General features: G+C 42.2%; 4 protein-coding genes across 4 annotated transcripts; all 4 read left to right on the forward strand.

Annotated features, from left to right (window-relative positions):
* Positions 1–2112: 2112 nt before the first annotated feature.
* Positions 2113–5142, forward strand: LOC115683225 (protein phosphatase inhibitor 2). The gene is made up of 4 exons (XM_030607687.2): positions 2113–2255; positions 3644–3765; positions 4017–4187; positions 4657–5142. Exons 1-4 carry the CDS (start codon positions 2251–2253, stop codon positions 4902–4904), a joined length of 546 nt encoding a protein of 181 aa, XP_030463547.1. The 5' UTR covers positions 2113–2250; the 3' UTR covers positions 4905–5142.
* A 1386-nt stretch (positions 5143–6528) lies between these two features.
* Positions 6529–8366, forward strand: LOC115666313 (uncharacterized). The gene is made up of 3 exons (XM_030588058.2): positions 6529–6818; positions 7609–7703; positions 8267–8366. The coding sequence occupies exons 1-3, from the start codon at positions 6608–6610 to the stop codon at positions 8330–8332; spliced, it is 372 nt and encodes a 123-aa protein (XP_030443918.2). The 5' UTR covers positions 6529–6607; the 3' UTR covers positions 8333–8366.
* Positions 8367–10486: 2120 nt separating this feature from the next.
* On the forward strand, positions 10487–12498 carry LOC115666314 (uncharacterized). Its single transcript, XM_030588059.2, has one exon. The coding sequence runs from the start codon at positions 10676–10678 to the stop codon at positions 12113–12115; it is 1440 nt and encodes a 479-aa protein (XP_030443919.2). The 5' UTR covers positions 10487–10675; the 3' UTR covers positions 12116–12498.
* Positions 12499–17204: 4706 nt separating this feature from the next.
* LOC115683205 (heat stress transcription factor B-2a) lies at positions 17205–18358 on the forward strand. Its single transcript, XM_056304156.1, has 2 exons — positions 17205–17536; positions 17649–18358. The coding sequence occupies exons 1-2, from the start codon at positions 17282–17284 to the stop codon at positions 18273–18275; spliced, it is 882 nt and encodes a 293-aa protein (XP_056160131.1). The 5' UTR covers positions 17205–17281; the 3' UTR covers positions 18276–18358.
* The last annotated feature ends 28 nt before the right edge of the window (positions 18359–18386 follow it).

Below are 18386 nucleotides of genomic sequence, written 5' to 3' on the forward strand. Positions count from 1 at the left end.
ATCTATTTTTCTTATTCCCTGCAAGACTGCAAATGTTGTTGCATAGTCTAAACTCTCATTCTTTAGTGTTTTTGATCTTTAATCAATGAAAATCTTGGTGGAAAGACATTAAATGTGTAATAAATATAATCAAGTATCATTAACTTGCTAAAAAAAGTGTATCGATCTGATTGATTCGTTCAGTTCCACCATGAAAGGGGCTATGTTCTAAACAAGAAGTTAGCAAATGCAGATATTCAATCGTCTTGCGGTGCCTTCCATAGGCCTTAATCGACTCTTAATATTAAGCTAAATCCTCATTCCGAACATAAGGCCTTTTGGCCTCAGTTTCTGATGTACAAGATCCTCATAGAGGTGAGTGCATAGCATACTATCAGGATTATATGCTATCTTACCATTTTAAGATCTTTAATACCAAATAAAAATTTGAAGAGAAAAACGAAGAAATAGCTTTACATAGTTTAAGTTTACAAACACTGGAGGCTAGTTTGTCTCAAGATTAGATCACTGGTGACGTAGGCATATTAATGCCTAATAACAATATGTGGTTCACACCTATGACTTACATTTATTATAACATCAACGAAACTCATCCCAAATATTTATCATGACGCAACTCATCAACGTGGCATTTATTACGTGACACTATTATGGGTTAATGTTAAGCCCCTGTGGAAGGGAGTCTCGTATCTCTTGGGAGAAGCCAACCCACTATTTATATAACCTCGAGGGCTGGCCTTCCACTATCATATGCATCTTTTGGTGAGGAGAACCTTAGTTGGTATTAGAGCCCTGATGAATGTTAAGCCCTAAGCTTCGGGCTTGCCCTCCTACTATCATATGCATATTTTGGCGAGGAGAACCTTAGTATCGAAAACCGAAATGATAATCACCAGTTCCAAATTTTAGGAATCGGGAATCGCCAAAACCGGTTGGTTCGATCCAATTCCAGTGCTCACCCCAATCAGTGTTTGTGGTTAATGTTATGGAGTTCTGAGTGCCCATTCCAATTCCAAAAGCGATTGGAGGGCAAGCCCGAGCTCCAAAAGGATATGCATATGATAGTAGGAGGGCAATTCCAAAAGGATATGCATATGATAGTAGGAGGGCAAGCCCGAGCTCCTTATATCATGAGCTATTCTAAAAGCGATTCATGCAATTTGGTTTAAAAGCAAATGTGATCCAAAAGACCAAAATGTGATTTAATTGATTATGCTCATGTCTTATTAAATGGATATTCTTCTTAGTACTTTATTAATTTGGTCTTGATATTTTTTACGGTATGGAACGTTAGGATGGAACGTCGTAATACCTGTGAGAATTATGTGCTTGATTTGGTAGAAAAACTTTAAGTGAATGCTTTCTCGACATGACGTGAAATCATAAAAAAAAAACTTGTACGCGTGGTATGATACATTACTTTTTCATATTATAATTATATTAGTGAATGAAATTTAGATAAGTAAATTCTCGACAACATTTTTCTTTTTTTTTTTCTCTCTCTTTTTTCTCTTTGGTCTTCCACAATGGACCCGGTATTTTTCGATAAAACAAGAAGCAATTTTGCTTTAAATTGCAAAAAACGGAAAAGAAAAGATCCCCAAGCACGCGAAGGCGGTCTTCTTCTTCTTCATCTTCTTCCTTCAGCTAGGGTTTCGCATCAGCTTCTTCCGGATCGCAGGTCGCGGACCGGCGGGGGGAAAGATTCAGGTAACCCCGATATCTGCATGTTCGAACGCGATTCGATTCGATTCGATGTCCGATTGGGTCGAAATCTGGAGTATCATGGATCCCGATAGCGTTGTGCACAGTTTGAGATAAGGGAAAAAGCATTTCCGACGCCGCCTCCGATGCATTCGTCTCCGCTTGTGGAATCTTAGCGCCCCGTGAGAAACGAAGAAAGTTTTGCTCGTAGCGGCGTTTCATTTCTCCGTCGATCATGAATTTGCGTAGTAATTTGCTGCTCGTATATCGTGGCTGCCTCGCAGCGTCGTAGGATCGTTAATCAGGCAATGAAATGGAGAATCGGTTATGGCGGATTATGATTGCTGAATTTTTTTTTAATTTTTTTTTTTTGTGTGTGATTTTGCTGTGGTATGTCAAGGTACCATCTCTCTCTCTCTCTCTCTCTCTCTCTCTGTTGGATTGCTGAAAGATTTTACGTTTTTTCTTGATTGTTGCAGAGGGAAGACGAGCTGGTGAAGGGATTCTGGATACTTCTGCGACCGAGAGGACCGGCAGTTTGGCGAGATGAAGTAATTATATCTCGTGCTGGATCTCTCAGTATATGATTTTTTTTTTTTGTCCAGCTTTGTTGTCAATTTCAAGGGCTTTAGTTGCAGATATAAAGGTCCGGTAATTGTCCATGATGAAGGATTGATATCAGTGAGATGTAAATTGTGTTCGTAACGCACGATGCGATAATGTCTTGACTTTAGCATGTTCCTATGTGATTATATAGCTTGCAAATATAGAAAAGATCTCTCTTTTTGATCATCTGAATTATGGGATGGACTAAATTCTGAATCAGCTGCGTCTTCCTAAGCACCTCTATTGCTATCCTAATTAACTTCTAGTTAAAGAGAACGTGAAATTAATATGCCATTCTAAGGCCGCTTTTCTCATAGATTAGGGTTGTTTTTTCCGATAGTCGGAACATTAATATGCATTATGTGCTACCGAGTATTGAGACGTTAATTGTCATCATGGCCGTTTAATTGTGCCGCAACACTTCAATGGACCGACATGTTTCAGTCTCAAACTGCTACACTGTAGTTTGGAATAGTTTCTCAGCTGGAATGATGAAAATTAGTATTCACTGATTTTGCTATTGAAGGATGGGGCCGCTTTTCTCATAGATTAGAGTTGTTTTTCTGATAGTCGGAACATTAATGTGCATTACGTGCTATCGAGTATTGAGACGTTAATTGTCATCATTGTCGTCACATAATCCTTTAATTGTACTGTAACACTTCAATGAACTAACATGTTTTAGTCTCAAACTGCTACACCGTAGTTTGGAGTAGTTTCTCAGCTGGAATGATGAAAATTAGTATTCACTAATTTTCCCATTGAAGGATGGGGCTGCTTTTCTCATGGTAGAGTTGTTTCTGATAGTCGGAACATGAATGTGCATTACGTTCTTCTGAGCATTGAGACGTTAATTGCCATCATGGTCATCACATAATCCTATAATTGCACTGCAACACTTCAATGGACTGACATGTTTCAGTCTTAAACTTCTACTCTGTAGTTTGGAATAGTTTCTCCGCAAAAATGATGAAAAATATTATTCACTAGCATTGCTATTGAAGGATGGGATCTGTAATTGCTTGTTAAATAGACTGGAATAAGTTTCCAGTAACAAAAAAAATTTTGGATTAAGAACCTGGTTGAAGGACCTGCTAGGAATCTCCAAGAGGAGTTCAGGTTAGGGGGATACTTGACAAATAGTTTCATTAGGATTTCTTGATCATTAACACGAACAAGCATTGTCTTGATGACAAGTTTTTCTTGTTGATATGCATTTAAAGTGATACAATTGGAAAGTGACGTATTTATTTTTACTGGACCTTTAATATGTTGGCACATTCTCATCTATAGTATGGCCATCAAGGATGTACTTATCTCAGCTTTTTTTCAGGGGTAAGAAGAGCCGTGTGAAGTGGGATGAGGATAATTTGGGTGAGATAGAAGCAAATAAACCCGTTAGGCAGAAAATTACAGAACCCAAGACGCCGTATCATCCCATGATTGATGATGATGGTAGGTTGTTATGTATCTCTGCTCCAATTGAAAGTCCCATGAACGGTTGAGTTGCTCTTCTTAGTTTGATAATAAGACAATGGATGGACCTTGATCTCCCTGCCTGATGATAATATGCCCTCAGAGCCGTAAAGAGATAAATTTTCTTGACATGTTTTTTTGAGGATTAAATCTCCACCGTGGTCTTAATATTTCTGTTACAACCGGTGCAGGATTCCGACTTACTCCCGCTTGAAAGTTGTTTTTTGTAGGTTCGCTATCTCCAATGCGGGGTCATTTTGATGAGTGTGTCGATGATCACGCAGAAGCTATACTTACTGCTCTAAATGACGTGGCTTCTTCAAGTACAAAAACTAATCAACGATCCGGTGGCTGGACATCATCTGAGGACGAGGGAGATGCTATGGAACCAGATGATGAAGGTTTGCAAATTTATCCATGGCTTCTAGATTTCCCACCTTGCCTTTTATAGAGCCGTCATGTCTTATAACTTGAGAAATATCTAATTACCTAAGAATTGCTGCGGGTATTTGGTTTTCTAGCATTAGGAGAATAATACATTCGGGAGTAAGTCGATGTGTTGTTAGATTCTATACCTCAATTGATTCTCGTTTCCCTTTCATTAGATTTCTTTCTTCTGTTCTCTTTGGGTTTGGGGTTGTGGTGGCTTGGAGACAGCACGAGATATTTTCCTTGACAACTTTAGTGACCTGTGGAGAAAAATTTGCATTATTAACGTGTTGTATTCTATCTCCTTTTGACTTGCTTTGCTTATGCTTTTCGTGGTGCTACTTTTTCTCCCTTCCATTGGGTCTCGACTATTTTCCGTCACGTGTTGCGCTCTTTTGTCGGAACTTGAATTACCTTTGTTCTCGGCTTTTGTTTGTTCAGATTCGGAAACTGACAAGAGCGGGATGACCTTCAGGGAGCACAGGCGGGCGCACTATGACGAGTTTTTGAAAGTGAGAGAACTCCGGAAGCAAGGCTCTTTGCTCGAGGAAGTAGAAGAGGATGCCGAATACATGGACAAGGACGATGGCGCGCGTGATTCCTCCTCATCTTTAAGCGCTGGCGTGAAGGACATAGAGATCGAGGACGGCACAGTCTCGTCGTCGGGGCCTCCGGCTAACGGGGCTTAAAAGGGCTCCACAAAAAGATTGAGCCAAGACTCGAAGCTTACTGTTTTTCTTGTGATCTTGTTGTATGTTGGTTATATTTCGCACAATCTTTGCTGTGTACAGGCAAATGACCCTTCTTCCCACCTCGCGTGGCACTCTTGCCTTGCCGGTTTCATCGAGCCGTCTTCTCGATACGGCCGAAAACACTTCTCAAGGTTTTTCAACATCGAACTACAAATATCCGTGTATTCTCTTCGTATTCTTATGCGTCGATACCTGTTCTCTTCGATTAGCTGCTCGACCCGATGGCGGCGACGGAGTGCAGGTTCGCGGCTTTGGCGATCGGACCCCCAAACTGGTCCCGCCGCTCAATTCCAATTTCCAATTCGGCAAAGACGCCGAACCCCACCACCGGTCCCTGCTTTCGTGCGTGTCGAAGCTTTTTTTATCCATCTGGCATGGCGAATGTACCCTCCCCCCCCTCCACCTTTTGACTCTGACCACGTTGGTTGGATACATCTGTTATTCGGGGACCACTTGCTACGTGGCCGCCCTAAGCCAAAACGGACAAAAGATAATATAAACAAAACAAGAAAAAGTGGGACAAAGGAGGAGGAAAAGAACATGAAAGTTTTAAAAAAAAAATTATACGCGAGGATAAACGATCGCAATCTGCAGAGAGGAACTGCGGCACCAGATTCTGCTGCTGCTGCCGCTGTGATTGATGGATACTTTGTCTTCGATTCTCCTCCGGAAAATATCTCCATGAGCTTCCCCTATTTATATCTCTCGAAGGCCTCGAGATATTTTTTTGTGGGTATAGGGTTTTGTACCTTTTTTAGGGACTTCTTCGGTGGTGCCCAAGGAGGATGTGGGACCCGCGTGAGCCCGGTTCGGGGTTCGAATCCCGTCTACGGCATCGAACAGATGCCGGTCTCCACTGATCGAACATACCCTTCGTTCTTTACGAGCTTGTATTTGTTAAGCGGCACGGTTCTTTCGAGGGACATGTAGATCAATCTCCTCCTCCGAAAGTAAAATTTCGTCCGGGAAGATTTAGGGCCGTCCGGATCGAAAAATTTACAGGACCCTCTAATTCACTGCCGTCCCCCCGTCAAAAATGGAAGTAGCTTGACCAGGAAAAGCTTTCCTTATTACTTAACATTTGACGCGTAATTATCTTGAATGAGCTTTGAAAGTCTAATTTCACACAGCGAGGAGCGCAGCCTATTGAGAGGCGACACGTGGCGAATTCCTTCCTCCAGCATCCCCGCAAAACTCTCGCGCCACTAAATGTGCGGGCCCCCCCCGGGTCTCTAACTTTAATCGTACGGGGGGACCTAATCTTCGCGCACGGCAAAGGCGGCGACGAAGGGGTCGAGTCGAGAGTCGAGAGATATTTTCGATAACCAAAATCCCGCGTCCTTTCGACTTTCGCGATCCAATTACTTCATTATTAAAAGGATGGCGGGATTAATTTCGCAACCAAAAGATTCTTTCTTAGTCCTGTAGTAGTTTGGGGGGGGGGGGACTCCAAAACAGGCTGCTCCTACATTTATATAAAGCGCGAAGCTATTACAAATCTGTGGGGGGCGGCGCCTTAGAAAACGCACGATCCAGAAACCTTAGCCCAACCAAACCAAACCAACCTCCCATTGCTGCTTTTCTTTCTTTTCTTTTCTTTTCTTTCTTCCGGTTTCCGGGGCGAAACCCGACCGGCGGCAATGGCGTCGCCGGAGACGTGGACGGACGAGAAGCATTTCCGCTTCCTGAGCTCGGTGGAGGCGTCCTTCGTCCGCGACGTCTTCGGAAACAAGAACGGCGGCGGCGACGGCGGCGGGGGGCTCCGTCTTGATCGGTATCTTCCCGACAGCTCCGAGTCCACCCAGGATTTGCAGTCCCAGAGAAGGAAGAAGAGCACGACCTCATCATCAGGTGAATTTAAAAGAAAAAAATAATAAAGAAGAAGAAGAAACGAAGAAAAAATCCACCTTTTCTCGCCAATTTTAGTAAGCTACTTCTGTGCGTTCTCTTTTTTCTAAAAAAGAAATTTCCGATCAATTTTCGCTTGAATTCGCTCCGAATCAATTCATTCTTCCAAGAAGAGGGGTCGAAAATTCGTATTTTCTCGCAATTCTTCGAAGCGTTAGATAACTCAGTTAAAGCTTCTTCGTCTAAGCAAATTAAATCGATTAATTTCTACTATTAATTAAAATTTGCTCTCAAGATTGAAGCTTCGAATCAAGCACTGCATTACGTTCCGATTTGTCACTGTTTTTTTTTTTTTGATCGAAGATTTGTCACTTTAAAGTGCGGTAATTTCCCGACATTGGTTGGTCTATCGAGAGCTCAACGCGATGATCGGCCGAATTAAATTCCTTTAATCAAAATGCGATTTTCTGAATGAATTGCTCGATTACTCGATGAGGAAAAATAGAATGCGATCTTTTTCTTCTCAATGCCGCAATTTTTGAATTCATTTTAACTTGATTTTTTTCTATTATAAGGAAATTCTTTTGGTCCAAATTATTAAGGATTTACTGGTTTGATTTTCTTTTCTTCTTTTTTATTTTGCCCATTTTTTTTTGACAAAATACGAGAATTCTTTGGCTGTTCCTGGAAGAATCTAGGGGAAATGTCGAATATGCCATAATGGCAGATATTTGTGTGCCTTTGACACTCATCTCATCTGGGGGGTCTCCACTGTTTTTTTTCCACGCATCAGACGGCGTGGGAGCGAGGCCGAGATCGGACGGCAGGCAGGACAAGAGATCGCACAAGGTTTCATCGCAATCCAATAGAGATTCCTCTCACGATCAGGTTGGTTGGTAACCCCATCACTGATTTTTGATTTTTTCATGAAAGGGGACCAAAGGACGCGTTTATTTCGCGAAAGACTATCGATTGTATTGCTCATAAAAATAAATAAATAAAAAATATTTTAGATATAAATTATTATCGATAATAAAAAATAATTTTATCGATTAATTATATCGAGTAATATAAACGATCATTAATTCATTTTTTGCGAAATAAACGGGGGCCTAAAAAGCAATGGACTCTTCATGGATTTGATTAAAGCTATGTTTATTTCGCGAAAAATAAATAATTTAAAAAATATTATTTTAAAATTGATCGTTTGTATTGCTTACAAAAATGAACGAACGAAAAAATATTTCATCACTTGCGAAAATGTTCGTACATGATGAAAAATATATTCTATTAATGAATTATTTTACGCGATATAAATAATTATTTTGTAAATTATTTATTTATTCGTTAAATCAATGGAGCCTAAGCTGGCGCATTATTTGTTTTTCTCATGATGAATTCCCTCTAATTAAGGCTGATCGATATTGCGCACCTTGACTTGACCCACGCAGGTGGTCCCACAGCTTGCTGATGTCATGGTCGAGAAGGGACCCACCAAGTCCAACGCGCCGTATTGAAGACACGTGGCACCCACGGCCAGCCAACGAGAGAGATTTTCTTGGAAATTTGTTCTCCGGGGATGAAATTTCTAAATTTTCCGAATTTAAGGGTGGTTTTTGTTTCCTAAATCTTGGTTGAAGTGCATGCGGAGGGTCGGCAGTAATTTGGAAGAGGACAGCCACTTCATGTTTAGGGGTGGTTTTGACAACTTATGAGATATGTAAATAATAAATTTTTTTATTCACCGAAACGTGAATTAACGGGGCATTATTGGAATGTTTTTGAGGATATGATCAGAAGATTTTACTCTCTATTGTATATAGTATCACTTAACCTCGTGCGTTCGCCGGAATCTGATCCGACAACAAAACTCATTTCACGGAAAGTCATTCTTCGATTTTTTTAATATGAAGAGATAGGTACCGTGACGATTCCGAATATGATAGAGCGCCAGAAATTTAATCGATGATAAAGATTCGAAAGCTACAACTGAGATACACATCGGAATTTAATCGAAAACGAGATATCTGGAAATTACATGAAAGATAGCGTTGCTTGTTTGTTTGGGGGTTTCTATTGTATGCAAGAACTAGTATTTATGGTATTTACGACATAACTACGCATAAGCAGTTCTTCAGCAGTTTCCACCATGCCTTGACATCTGCAAAGCTTTCGGCTCCACATCTTCACATTGCCGCGACATCTTATCTCCAAGCAGTCACTCCTTTAAAACCGCACCTCGATTCTCTGTGTTTATTTGTCGCCACCTTGACTCTCATCCAATTCGCTACTCCTTCGGATCCGGCTTCTAATCACGATCCATTTTGCTCCATTGCCTTGTCCGCAAGTAGTTTCAACTTCGAATGCCACTATGCTCGAACGACGCACCCACTTTACTCACAAAAACGGTTAGTTTTCAGATAATATCTCATCCTGCTGTCCATCGATGCTTTTCGATCGATATCTTTGCATTTTCTATCATTTGGTGAATTTGACAAGGACAATCATCAACCGACGGGGCATCGTATATTGATAGCTGATTATGGTCATCGATAAATACAACCATCGACAAAAACTCCTATGATAAGTATGGCCATCGATAAGGACTCTTGTAGTCAATATCTCGCCGATAGTATCCTCATCTGATCTCGGATCATATGCCTACTCGAATTGATATCATGCCAACTATAGTGATGTATACCACATTAGGTAATTTTTAACTTAAATCGGTCAACTAAGTGGTGTATAATTAGCGGTTATCGAGCGAATTTCATTGGCATTAGATTTTTCAGTACTGGATATGGTTATCAAAATCAAGCAGTTGGAAATATCCAAATCAAGCGGTTGGAACAAGTAATGCGATATGTATTGGTAAATTTACTTTGGATTTAGAAGGTTAATCCATCATCAATCGAGAAGAAAAGGATGCCCTACCTAACTTGGTAACGCTCAACACAGTTTGGACATCATTTTCAACTCCAATTGCTGAGATTTTCCATCTCCTTTGATAACCGCGATGTTGCCCCTACCTTTATACTATTTAGGAGGCATAAAGCCTTTTAAAGTGCTAAAAGTTTCGTACAGTGATCAATCTTCCACCCAACCAATACAATTTCAAAACCTTTTCGTTAACCTCATCAGATTTCCTTTGAAGTGATCAAGTTGATAAACATTGCATTAATTATTTTGAGTCATGCTCACATTATCGTCGGGAATACTTTTTACACTTGCAATACCTTTTAAAGGCAAGTTTTGCAATGAAAAACATTAGAATTGGCTTAATTAGATTATCGCATAGTTTGAGTTCGATACTTCCATAGGAGTTTCAAGGTCATTTTCTTCCGTAACACAAAAAACAAAAATCGGCATTACAACTTATCCAAATTCGAAGAGCCGGAGTAATCTACTAATGCATCCAACGCGAAACACGTCATAAGTTTGATCATCAAATTGCAAGCGAGAGTTCTAATCTGACGCGAACAGTGCAAAATCTAATAACTTTTTTCACGGATATTTCAAGTCTGTCATAAATTTAAATCGAATCATTTCATTAACTCTGCAACACGCATGCGATCTTCGTGAAAGTAATTTAGATTTTTTTTTTGAAGACTTTAAGGTTAATAATGGCGACAAGAACATAGGTTTCGTTGGTCATTACTACTCCATGGAAAGATTCCTAGGAGTTGAATAATCTCGCAAAGAAGCTTTGAGCCTTTGAGAATACACAACTGCTTTCCACCAGCAAAGCAAAGCAAAGCAGAGCAGAACATCGGGATCTCCTTCCAAGGTTTTCAGCCCACGACGAGCTCCTCCAAGAAGAACATCGTCGACGACAAGCCCTCGAATTTCAAAGAAGGACGATGCCATCGCTCCTCCAGACGTACAAGAACCTCGTCCTCTACGCCGCCCTGTCCCTCCTCCTCACCCTCCTCCTCTCCCTCCTCCGCGCCCCCGTCCTGTTCCTCCGCGGCCTCTTCACCTACATCCACCCGGAGAACCTCGGCCAGAGCGCCTCCCAGCCCGGCCTCAGGGCCGCCATCCGGAGGCCCAGCTCCGATCCGAGCTCCGGCGTTAATGGGTACCAGAATTTGTCCTCCAACGCCGCTGCCGCCAATGCCGAGGTCAGGAAGAGGGGCAGATCCAAGGAGAAGTTGGAGTTCGACGAGAACAATGCCCAGATCTTCAGGCTCAAGCTGGACGAGGCCCATCTCGAGTCCAGAATCTATTTCGGTGAGTACGGCAGCGTCTTCGCTTTGTCTCTCGTGGGCGTTTCGTGCGCCGCGCTTAACTTGTACTTGGGTGGCGGCGGCGGCGGCGGGGGGCCCGGGGACGGTGGGGTTTTGGCGGACGGGTCTCTGATTCCGGTCCTGTTCGGGTGCCTTGCGGTTGCCAAGTGGTTCTTGGCGCTCGCTAAGGTTTCTTTCGAGAGGTCGGCCTCCAGGAGGTCGGACAAGCAGCTGAGCTTGTGCTTTGGGGTCTTGGGGTTTATCGCGGGGCTCTTGATTTGCTCGTCGCTTGCTCGGTCAAGTCTGGATTTTGATTTGGGTGCAGTGGATGGTTTCTGTGCGATTTTAATCGCGGGCTCAATGGGTTGCCTCGCCGGGTATCTTTATATGCCTGCGGCGAAAAGTGCCCGGGCGTTCTGGCTCGGAACCGATCAGATTCGATCCAACTTGTCCATAATTTCTTGCGGATGGTTTGCGAGAATGGTGCTCTTTGCGACCTATCTGTCGAGTATTTTCACGGCATTGCTTTGGATCAATCCATTAGCTAAAATGCTCGTTAATGAAAGACTCGGTGATGGTAAGGTGGGGAGCTTATCTGGTGATGGTGGAGATGCCGACAGATTACTTGGAAATGTGGGGATGTCGAGATCGGATTTTACCAAGTTTAGGCTTTGGTGCTTGCTGATATCGAGTGTCTTGCAAATCGTGGCTTTTCGATCGATCTTTCAAATGTATCTGAACGAAGCAGTACTGTCGTGGTACCAGAGGTTGCACTCTAGCAGAGTTCCGGATTTAGATTTTAGCAGGGCCAAGGTTTTTCTCCACAATCACTACCTATGCCTGACTATCTTGCAGTTCCTCGCCCCCCCGAGCTTGGTACTTCTCTTTCTTGGCTTATCTCAGATTGAAGGTAACCCCTTTGGAAAGTCAAATATGCTATGTGGCCAGCTGCCTTGCTCGGCTTTTCTCAAGCAGGTGGCTCTGCTCATGGCTTGGTGGGTGGTCTTTGTTTGGACCGTGTTCGCTTCTGCGACGTTGGTGCTATACCGTCGTGGTTTTTTGTATGTTTCCTGAGGACTCAATTCCATGGTAGGAAGGGCTGTGCGCACCACCCCGCTGATCACCTTATATTTGGGTTTGGACCTTCATATTTTGGCCTTCGGGTGAAAATTTTGACTAATTTTGAGTGGAGTGTCGCGCTTGTGAGACCCTTTTAACTGTTAATTTGACAGTTTCAATACATGGGACCACACGGACTCATTTCATTGCTGGATAGACTATATTATGAATTTCGTTGGCCACTGACTGACTACTGCCGGAACTTGCAGTTTGGTACAGCTGGAGCTGGTAACTTCTCCATTGTCTGTTTCATGTTCAATTCCATGCTTCTATCAGTTCATTTTGATTCTTTAGTGCGTGAATCTATAATTCCAAGTGCTTCATGGCATATTTTGCTACCTCACTAGTCTGGCTGTTCGATGCCTATCTAAGGGTTTGCCTGGTGAGTACCTGAATGATCTAATATGGACTAAGCAACTGCATCATGTCATGCGTGGTGTTCAATGCTAGTGTTGGCCCTCAGAGGCAAAGGGTAGTGAATTAAACAACCCGATGATTGAGAAGTCAATTGATTAGGGGTTATATTGTCTCTGTGCCTTTCTTGTGTTATATGAATTGTTGTTTGTAGGGTCTAAAAGGCTTCTGTGATTGAACTGAATGTAGGATTGTCAAAATCATAAACTGCATTGTCAATTAATGCAATGCTAGAGAAGTTTGGTTTGATGGACTGGAAATTGATCCTTCATGAACTTATATGTTCCTGGAACTTCCTCGACAGAAGCATGCACTAATATTTTCAACATCGATTTCTTTCTGTTTGTAGTTTTTTTTCAACTCTAGCAATTGAATTCCTTTAAATGATTAGAGGACAGATGAAGAACCCAAATTTTTCATTTAAGATATTCCCTATGCCATCGGCACCGCTTTGTTTCTTGATGTACAAGGTGTTACTCTGTCCTTTTTATTGTTCTAATGAGAATGGCAAATATTCATTTCCTGCTTCGCTTTACAAGTTCTCTCTCAGAAAATGTGCACTTTCAAGGAATATTGTCGTTTTGATGAATTCAGTGATGGCCATTTCTCGTCCTGCTGAATGTCCCTATATGGTCATGAAACTTTTGCATTCATATTAGCTATACGAATTTTTGTGGTAACCTTTTCTAATTTGATCGGATAAAGTTTGCTGGATAGCAAAAGGAATGATGTAGCTACCGTTTGTTGCATGCACGGACTTCATAGACGATGCACCTTCTTGGCACTGTCAAAGCTTTGAGCTCTATTAGAAAGTCACTTTCCCAAACCACGTCTCTCGGACATTGTGATTTAAGGCTCTCATATTTAGCAACATCTAAGATGGATGGCGGGTTCGAGTCTCGTTCCCTTGCAGATTTCGTGCTATAAAGGGTGCTTGATTTCATAGGATCCGGCGCAGTGCCAGAGTGTCGGCATGGTAAGGGTGCGTTTGGCAACTTGCCAAATAGTAACTGATTCTGTTTTTTTGTGCCCAGAATCAGTTTTGGAACAGAATCAAAAAGCAAAAAAAAGTAGCTTCTTGATTCTGGAACAATTTTTCCGGAATTGATTCTTCTTGGTTTTCTTCCTTTTTTGGTTTGTTGTTGTTCTTTGGCCCACACGGCGCGCCACAGGCCAAGGCCGAGGCGGCTTGCGGTCGCGGCGGTGAGGGCCGCGACGCCCTCGCCGGCCCTGGCCTGTGGCCGGTCGCCGGCGCCGGCGGCCAACCATGGCAAAGGAAGGGAGGGGAAAGAAAGAAAAAAAAATGGAAAAAAAAGAAAGAAATATTAAAAAATTCAGAATATTATTAATAAAAAGAAATTTTGTGTAGTTACCAAACGCATTTTTGTTCTTTTTCTATTATAAGAACATAAATTTTGGGCAGTTACCAAACGCTTTCAGATGCTTAGAAATTGTTTCTAGGTACAGAACCAAAAGGAATTATTTCTGCTCAGAATCTATTTCTGGATACAGAATGATTGTCATGCGCAGCCTAAGGGTGCGTATGGTAACGTTTCTATTTCTGGGAATAATTTCTTTTCAGAAATAGTTTTTTCTATTTCTATTTCCTGGAAGAGTTTCGAGCAAAATAATGCGTTTGGTAATCTGCACAAAATTTCTATTTCTATAACGAAATGTGTTTGGTAATCGTGCAAAATTTCTATTCCTGGAATAGAAAAAGAACGAAAATAGGTTTAGTAACTGCACAAAATTTCTATTCCCAATTTTTTGCATTCAAATCTATATTTTTTATTTAACTATAAGTACAAGTTATAAGTGAAAAAAATCAATAAGCATGATTTATTGGTTTGTCTAATCCTTTTTAGGGTTTAAAACCCCTTTTAATCCCTAAACTAAGGAATCTTCAAAAATACCACTTGGGCACCTCAAAAATTTAAATTTCACTCAAAGTGGGTTGTTACAGGTATTCTAAGCCATTATGTGAATTTTTTTTATATTTTTTTGGGGTAAAATTTATTAAAATTTTTTACTTTCCCTAAATCTGTTTCTTTTTATTTTCCGAAAAATTTTTATGAAATTTTTTTTTCAATTTCGGAATTTTGCAAATATTTAAGGGTTTTGATTTTCGAGTTTTCGATTTTTATGGATTTTACGAAATTTTTCTGATTTTATAATTTTGGGAATTATTTTTTTTTTTTAATTTTCTAATTTTTTATGGGATTTTTCTGAAATTTTTCTAATTTTTATGAATTTTCAGAATTTTTTAATTTATTCTAAGCCATTATGTGAATATTTTTTTTTGTTTTTTTTTTGGGGAAAAGTTTATTAAAACTTTTTACTTTCCCAATTTTTCCGAAAATTTTTATGAAATTTTTAATTTTTCAATTTCGAATTTGCAAATATTTATTTTCGAGCTGATTTTTTATGAAAATTTATATGAATTTTGGAATTTTTTTTTCTAATTTTTTGGGAATTTTGTAAATTTTTATTAATTTTCGGAATTTTTAATTTATTCTAAGCCATTTTGAATATTTTTTTGGGAAAACGTTTTTACTTTCCGAAATTTTTCTTTTTTCGATTTTTATGAATTTTGAATTTTTTATTTAATTTAATTTTAATTTTTTAGAATTTTTTGATTTTTATGGATTTTTGAGAATTTTTTGATTTTTATGAATTTTGGAATTTTTATAATTTAATTAATTTTTATAATTTTTATTATTTGGAGAATGGACCGGATCGGTGCTTTGAGACGGTTTGCAGACGACGGAGGATGAAGGAGGAGATGAGGTCGCGGCTTAAGGATCGGATCTTTCTATTTCTATTTCTATTTCTAGGAACAAAGAAGTAGATTTTTTCTACTTCTTATTTCTGCTCCAAATCTATTTCTTGGCTACTTTTCTATTTTAGAAAATAGAAAAATAAAATACGTTATTAAATGAATTTTTGTTTTTTTTTTATTTTGAAAAATAGAAGAACAGAAAAATAGAGAAGTAGAAGCGTTAGCAAACGCTGACTGATGATGTCCCTGATGATTTCTTCTGAATTCGGTAGCTGGTTCTTGTTGATGATTATGGTTCTGACCTTTCCTTTCGTCGTTTCTCTTGTTTTCTTCTTCCTGAGAATTAAAGTGGGGATGACAGAAAAACAAAAGCTGCAGGTGGGCTAGTCAAACGAAAATTTACGCAAGTAATCAGGGAACGGAATAAAATATATTATGTGTCGGCCACACATGACATGGCCGACGTAGTATTAAATTGTATTTCTCTCCTTTGGCTCTTGATTGGCCTGTCACGTTACTGTCACCGCCACGTGGCGTGCGACGGTTGATTGAAATACTGTCTCGATAGAAAGGAGTGAAAGAGGATGGGGATTTCGAGCTTGGGTGCTGAAAAGAAAATCCGATTCTTGCGAGTTAAAGAACCTGAAAGAACAGTGATGGTACGATGGGTGTTAGGAAGTTGGGGCGGTGGTTGAATTGATGAACTGACCTATTGAAATTGGTTGCTGTTATCTTCTTTGTAGCCATACTTCAGGCTTCTTTCAAAAACCATTTCATCGTGTTTTTTGTCTGTCTTCTCAACTCTTTGTCTGCTAAACGCGATACGATCTTCTTTTTTTCCTTTCTTTTTCTTATGCTGAACGAGACGAAATTGGCTCTCTCGTGCATCCGAACCGTGACGTATAGCGAGCGAATCTTATCGGAGCACGGACGCGATCGAATTCGAATCCGGCTTCGACACGAAATGGGAAATTCGGTGGCTGAACTCGACGAGATAATCAGCAATAAAATCGTTCTTGTCGGGTCCGTGATTCGCTCGTGAATTCCATCCGTCGATAAAATTGACTTTTACCTTGGATTGGATTGGGATTGGGATTGGATTGGATCGGTGCAACGAGGGAGCTGGTTAAATCGATGCTTTTCGGCTCGTGTGAAAAGGCCACATGAACGGCCGTGAGTTTGCTGCGAATTCGATTCAATCCAAACTTTTAAAGTTTTCCACTTCTATCGTTTCCAAGTCTCGTAAGGACAAAAAGGGGGTCGTGAGTTTGGTGCGAATTCGATTTAGTCCAAACTTTTAAAGTTTTCTGCTTTCGTGGTTTCCAAATCTCAAAAGGACAAAAAGGAGACAACTGAGGGGCGAAAATTGTTCCAGAAATTTGAAATATATTGAGCTTATGCTAATTCAGTAAATATTTTAGTTTTTGTTTTGGTCAAACTAGACGTTTTGATTAAGTCATAAACTTTTTTTTCACTTTTTTCCAATCGATTCTATGTCGGCATAATAAAAAGATGTACGGCTGAATTGACAAAAACGCAATAAATTTCGGCCGTCTGGGACAATTATCCCCGACAACTATGGGCCCGCCTCGCGAATGAGGCGCCACGTGTCCCGGGGGGGCCCCACCGCCTCCCGCATAGTAATCCCAAATTCGAAGAAACTTCTCGACGAGACACGATGGTGGCTGGACGGACGGAAGAAGAAGAAGAAGAAGAAGAAGAAGATACGGCGAAATTGAAACGTAAGTAAAAGGCAACAGGCAAAAAGGCCTTCTCGCCCCCTCCCCTTTAACAAAAAAAATAAATAAATAAAAACCCCTCCGGAGATATTTATCACTGCCTCCTCCTCCTCCTCCTCCTCCTCCCCACATCTCCGTTAGCATTTTCCCCCCCGCCTCCTCCTGAACCTCTTAGAATCCGTCGTCCCCATGGCCGCTCCGCCGGCGGAGCACGGCCGCGACGCCGCCGCGCCCGGCGGCGAGCCCCAGCGGCCCGCCCCCACGCCCTTCCTGGCCAAGACCTACCAGCTCGTCGACGACCCCGCCATCGACGACGTCATCTCCTGGAGCGACGACGGCTCCGCCTTCGTCGTCTGGAACCCCACCGCCTTCGCCCGCGACCTCCTCCCCAGGTGTTTCAAGCACAACAACTTCTCCAGCTTCGTCCGCCAGCTCAACACCTACGTACGCAGCCCCGTTTCCCCCCCCTTTGGAAATGATCCGCTTCCCGTTCCCGTCCATCCGGTGCATCCGAGCTGACGAAACGTTGGCGGTTTCTTCTTTTTTCTTTTTGCAGGGATTTCGGAAGGTCGTGCCTGATCGGTGGGAATTCTCCAACGACTGCTTCAGGAGGGGCGAGAAGCGGCTCCTGCGCGAAATCCAGCGCCGCAAGGTCTCCGCCTCGCCGCCGTCCCCGGCGGTCCCGGCGGCGGGGTGGCGGCCCCGTCCCCGGGGAGCCTCGCCGTCGAGCTCCGGCGACGAGCAGGGCCTCTCGACGCCGCGGTCGTCCCCGTCGGCGTGCGGGCAGAACTGCGCGGCGGAGATCATGGACGAGAACGAGCGGCTGCGGCGCGAGAACGCGCTGCTCAACCGGGAGCTGAGCCAGATGAAGAGCCTCTGCAGCAGCATCTTCAGCCTGATGTCGAGCTACGCCGCCGCCGGCTCCCTGGCGGACGCGGCGGCGGCGAAGAAGAAGAAGAAGAAGCCGCTCGAGCTGTTCGGCGGCGAGGAGACGGCGGCGGCGGAGGCGGAGGAGGAGAGCCCGAGGCTGTTCGGGGTGCCGATCGGGGGGGCGAAGCGGGGGAGGGAGATGAAACTGGAGCCGTTGGATTGTCAGAGCAGGAGCAGCGGCGGCAACCAGCCGAGCCGAGGAGAGCCGTGGATGAAACAGTGCCACAGATCGAATCAGAGGGTGTTCAACTAATCATCACCACCATCTTCTCTAACGCCTGCACGAAAGGGCTTCTTTTTCTTTTTTCTTCTTCTTTTTTCGTGTTTAGGACACAGAGCAAAAGAGCGCAAAAACGACAACGTA

The sequence above is a fragment of the Syzygium oleosum genome, unplaced genomic scaffold (assembly GCF_021117445.2).
Source record: "Syzygium oleosum isolate NSW1041296 unplaced genomic scaffold, Sole_v2.1 Sole_v2.31, whole genome shotgun sequence".
NCBI lineage: Eukaryota > Viridiplantae > Streptophyta > Magnoliopsida > Myrtales > Myrtaceae > Syzygium > Syzygium oleosum.